This window comes from Rhagoletis zephyria, unplaced genomic scaffold (genome assembly GCF_001687245.7).
Source record: "Rhagoletis zephyria isolate East Lansing unplaced genomic scaffold, Rhagoletis_zephyria_1.1 Rzeph_scaffold_07438, whole genome shotgun sequence".
In the NCBI taxonomy this organism is placed as follows: domain Eukaryota; kingdom Metazoa; phylum Arthropoda; class Insecta; order Diptera; family Tephritidae; genus Rhagoletis; species Rhagoletis zephyria.
In genome coordinates, this window is record NW_016164521.1 from 26,841 (window position 1) to 30,725 (window position 3,885).

Genomic DNA, 3,885 nt, shown 5'->3' on the forward strand with positions numbered 1-3,885 from the left:
TACGCGAAGGACATTGAGGCACGTTAAAAACAATTAGTGTTATCTGCTTCATATTTAAAACCACATAAAAAACAACGCTTCAGGTGTTGCATTTTTAACACATACACTAAGTATAAACCGCACAACACTACTCAAATTCACATGTTAATTAAAATTTGTTATTAACGAACATTAAAAAAAAACAACGATATGACATTCAAAGCGTAACGAAATATAGGAAATAAAAGAAAAACAAGTTGAAGTTTAAAGGTTTGGTTCTCATGAGAGCAACGTCATTTTGGCTTCTACCTGTATTAATGTGCCTTGAATCACGATAGCTACCAATTTCTAATTTTTTCAGATTGAAAATTTCTACGATTTGAGTGTGATTCAATTATTAATTATTATTAATTATTATTAATTATTATTATTATTATTGAATCATGCGATTTGGGTAGAAAATTCGTTTGCAAATATTTTTAAAAACTTAATTCAATACGCAAAGAGGAGCAATTTAAAAAACTTGAGTTTAAATAACATTTCATTGCCGCTTGGAGGATTTAGCCCACGTCAGCCTGATTGCCGGTGAACGAATATCATCAGGCAAGCGAAACTGCTAGAATTACTTTCATACATACATATTCTATCTTATCCGAACGCATCAAGTAACTAAATAAAACAATGGCGGTTAGCAGAGAAGCATCGCAGGAACTTAACACACCAGTTGCCGAGAATTGGTGTAACATGCAGGTGAAAGTGGAGAGCTTCAGCTATATGTGGACCATAAATAATTTTAGTTTTTTTTATGAGGATGTTGGTGAAGCACTAATATCGCCCACATTTTCTACCGATGCTAATGACAAACCGAAATGGTATTTTGAATTGTATCGAAAGTGTGCCACTTACTTCTCGATATATTTAGTATTTTCATCGTTGGGTAACAAATCAGAAGTTAGAGCCAAATTCAAATGCTCCATATTGAATGCGAAAGGCGAAGAATTGAAATCCATGGCATTGCCCTGTCGTCGTTTCAGAGAGGGTGAAAACTGGGGCTTTGATAATTTCATACGACGAGACTCTCTAGCGGATGAGAGAAATGGTCTTTTACCGGAAGACAAATTAACTATATTCTGTAAAGTTAGCTTTGTATCTGATATAGTGAATATCTGTGGTAAAACAAATGCCCTTCAATTTAAAATACCCGAATGTCGTTTGTCCGACGATTTGGGTGCGCTATTTCATAATGAGAAATTCAGTGATGTAACGTTGACGGTAGCCGGCAGGGAATTTCGAACGCACAAAGCTATATTGGCAGCACGAAGTGAAGTCTTTAGTGCTATGTTTGAGCACGAAATGAAGGAGCGTAAACAGAATAATGTCGTTATCGAAGATATCGATCATGAAGTGCTGAAAGAAATGCTGTGTTTCATCTACACAGGCAAAGCACCAAATTTAGAACAAGAACAAATGGCTGAGGTTCTTCTAGCTGCTGCTGATAAGTATGCGCTCGAAAAGCTGAAAGTGATATGCGAAGAGGCTATCTGTCGTAAGCTCTCCGTAGATAACGCAGTGGAAACTTTGGTTTTAGCCGACCTACATAGTGCGCATCAGTTGAAAGCACAAGTCATAGATTTCATAAATACTCATGCCACTGCGGTGCTGGAAACTACCCGCTGGCAGAGTATGATTACGACACATTCACATCTATTTGCGGAGGCATTTCGTAAGCTTGCAACACAACAGATACCTACCATCGACTGGACTACCAAGCAGGCGTGAAATTAACTGAAAACACTTCACGACAAATCGATACACATCTGCACCTGTATTTGCATCTTTTTTAATAAATATTGTTTTTATGTTTATATCGTAAAGGCAGCCGATATTTGCTTTATCCATAAAAATTAAAATAGCTACAAAATGCTTTGTAAATAAATAAAAAAAAAACTATGAAATTTCTCATTTAAAAAGCTTTTTAAAAGAATTTCTTTTAATATTACCGCAGAAATACTTATAAAGAACTTCACAAAATCATTAAGTTTTTAATTGAAAATATGGTGTGCTTGTGAAAAAATTTCGCCAAATTTTGCAAGATCACTACGGAAGAATTCTTGTTCGATTTTAAATATTTTCAAGTCGAAGCATAGGGAGTGCAGGCGCAATATGTGTATCAATTTTGGTACAGATTGGTTAAGTTAATATGTATCGTTTGAAATTCAGCTCTGCACAAAAGTTGGTAGACTACTCACTAAAAGTTAATCAAATTTAAAATCAAAATTAGTTTCTAGGTTTATTAAAATATTTTTCCCAATACCTTTACACCAGTGAAAGTAATACACTTAAACCTCACAAATGATGCAAGATTGTTATTCGTGGCTCATATAAGAGACTAGAATGCATACAAACAGACGGACATGGCTAAATAAATCGGCTCAGCTCGATGTTCTGATCATCCTTACTTCCTTATCCTTACTAATATTATAAATCCGAAAGTAAGTTCGTTTGTTTGCTACGCTTTCATTCTTTAACTACTTCACCGATCATCATGAAATTTTGTACACTGCTATCATTTAGCCCAACTTAAAATATAGGATACATTTAATTTCGATTAGACAAGCGAGCGCGGCACCCTTCATACAAACGGAATTTTTCATACTGCATTTCTCAGGAAATATTTTCGGTAGATTACTGGAACTTGGTATGGAGATATATAATATCATTATCAACTCATGCATGAGGGCTGCCATCTTTTGAAAAAATTAAATCCAACTTCAGGTAAGGCAGTTATTTATTTAAAAGTTATATTAAAAAAAAAATGTACGTCAATAGGCTTAAAAAAGCTGTAGTTTGAATACATCTTGAAAAGGGTTGCCACTTGTTTGAAAAGTCAAATTCAAATGAATTATACGCAAGCTATCTGAAGAATGAAAATATGATTGTCTAACGAAATATTGTTAAGAAACCTTTAGTTTGAAAGTTTTGAATAATATTGAAGTTTTTCACAAGGGTTGCCACATTTTTTTTTAATTAAATTCAATTAGTTTAAATGAAATATTATAATACTAGCAGACCCGACAATATTCATCCCTGTTGTATGCATGGAGTCGAAGACGTCGATAACAGACATTGAACAACCGGCCCTTTGTTTGAAATTATTTTGAAGATGGTTAAACGAATTTGAATTGAGTTTTCTTGAAATAAATTTTACTCAATGTAGCACGTAGAAATTTCATACACTCCTCGAAGCGGGTGAGGGCGATCTAGTTTAAGTATATACATTTTCATGGGTCTATCTCTTCTTGTGCCGGTAGAAAAACTGTACAGTATTGATCGAATGAATGGCCGTCCTAATCACCAGTTCCGAGTCTATTCGATTTCTGAGTATGAGGCGTTTTGTTGGAGAAAAGGGGGAGTATAAAGGACTCAAAATTTAGGAAATTAGAATATGGTTACAGAAGATATGGAATAAATTAACCGACGAAGACTTGCGTGCTGCNAAAAAAAAAAAAAAAAAAAAACTGGGTAACAGTTATTCGGCGCCACCCTGTACATGGAGTCGACAAATGAGTTTTCCCCGCTCACATGCCAGTGGCACAATTTTCTAAAATTCTTTAAAAATGCATTAAGCTTGATTCCACGTACTTTTTTAACTCCCCTCGCACTTACATACACAATACCAAATTTGCGCTAAGCTCCCGACATCACAAGCGTATTCTTCTCGACGCAGGAGCGCTTATATGCTGAAACAAGGGACAAGTGCTATCGAAGCTTAAAGCCAAATACAAACAAAGTAAAATAAAAATTTCGTTTTTATTTGCGCAAAAGTAGCTTAGATTGCATGTCACTCGGAACTGTCTGCCATTCTACAAAGCTTGTCATATCATTCCAACACTAACACACGTGTCT

The 3,885-nt window shown here is 35.0% G+C and overlaps 1 protein-coding gene across 1 annotated transcript; it reads left to right on the forward strand.

Moving 5' to 3' along the window:
- Positions 1-660: 660 nt before the first annotated feature.
- Positions 661-1,781, forward strand: LOC108374183 (protein roadkill-like). The gene has a single exon (XM_017630157.1). It carries the CDS (start codon positions 661-663, stop codon positions 1,756-1,758), a length of 1,098 nt encoding a protein of 365 aa, XP_017485646.1. The 3' UTR covers positions 1,759-1,781.
- The last annotated feature ends 2,104 nt before the right edge of the window (positions 1,782-3,885 follow it).

What these genes read in the sequence shown, in the direction of transcription:
- LOC108374183 (XM_017630157.1), top strand. Translation starts at nt 661, where the DNA reads ATGGCGGTTAGCAGAGAAGCATCGCAGGAACTTAACACACCAGTTGCC.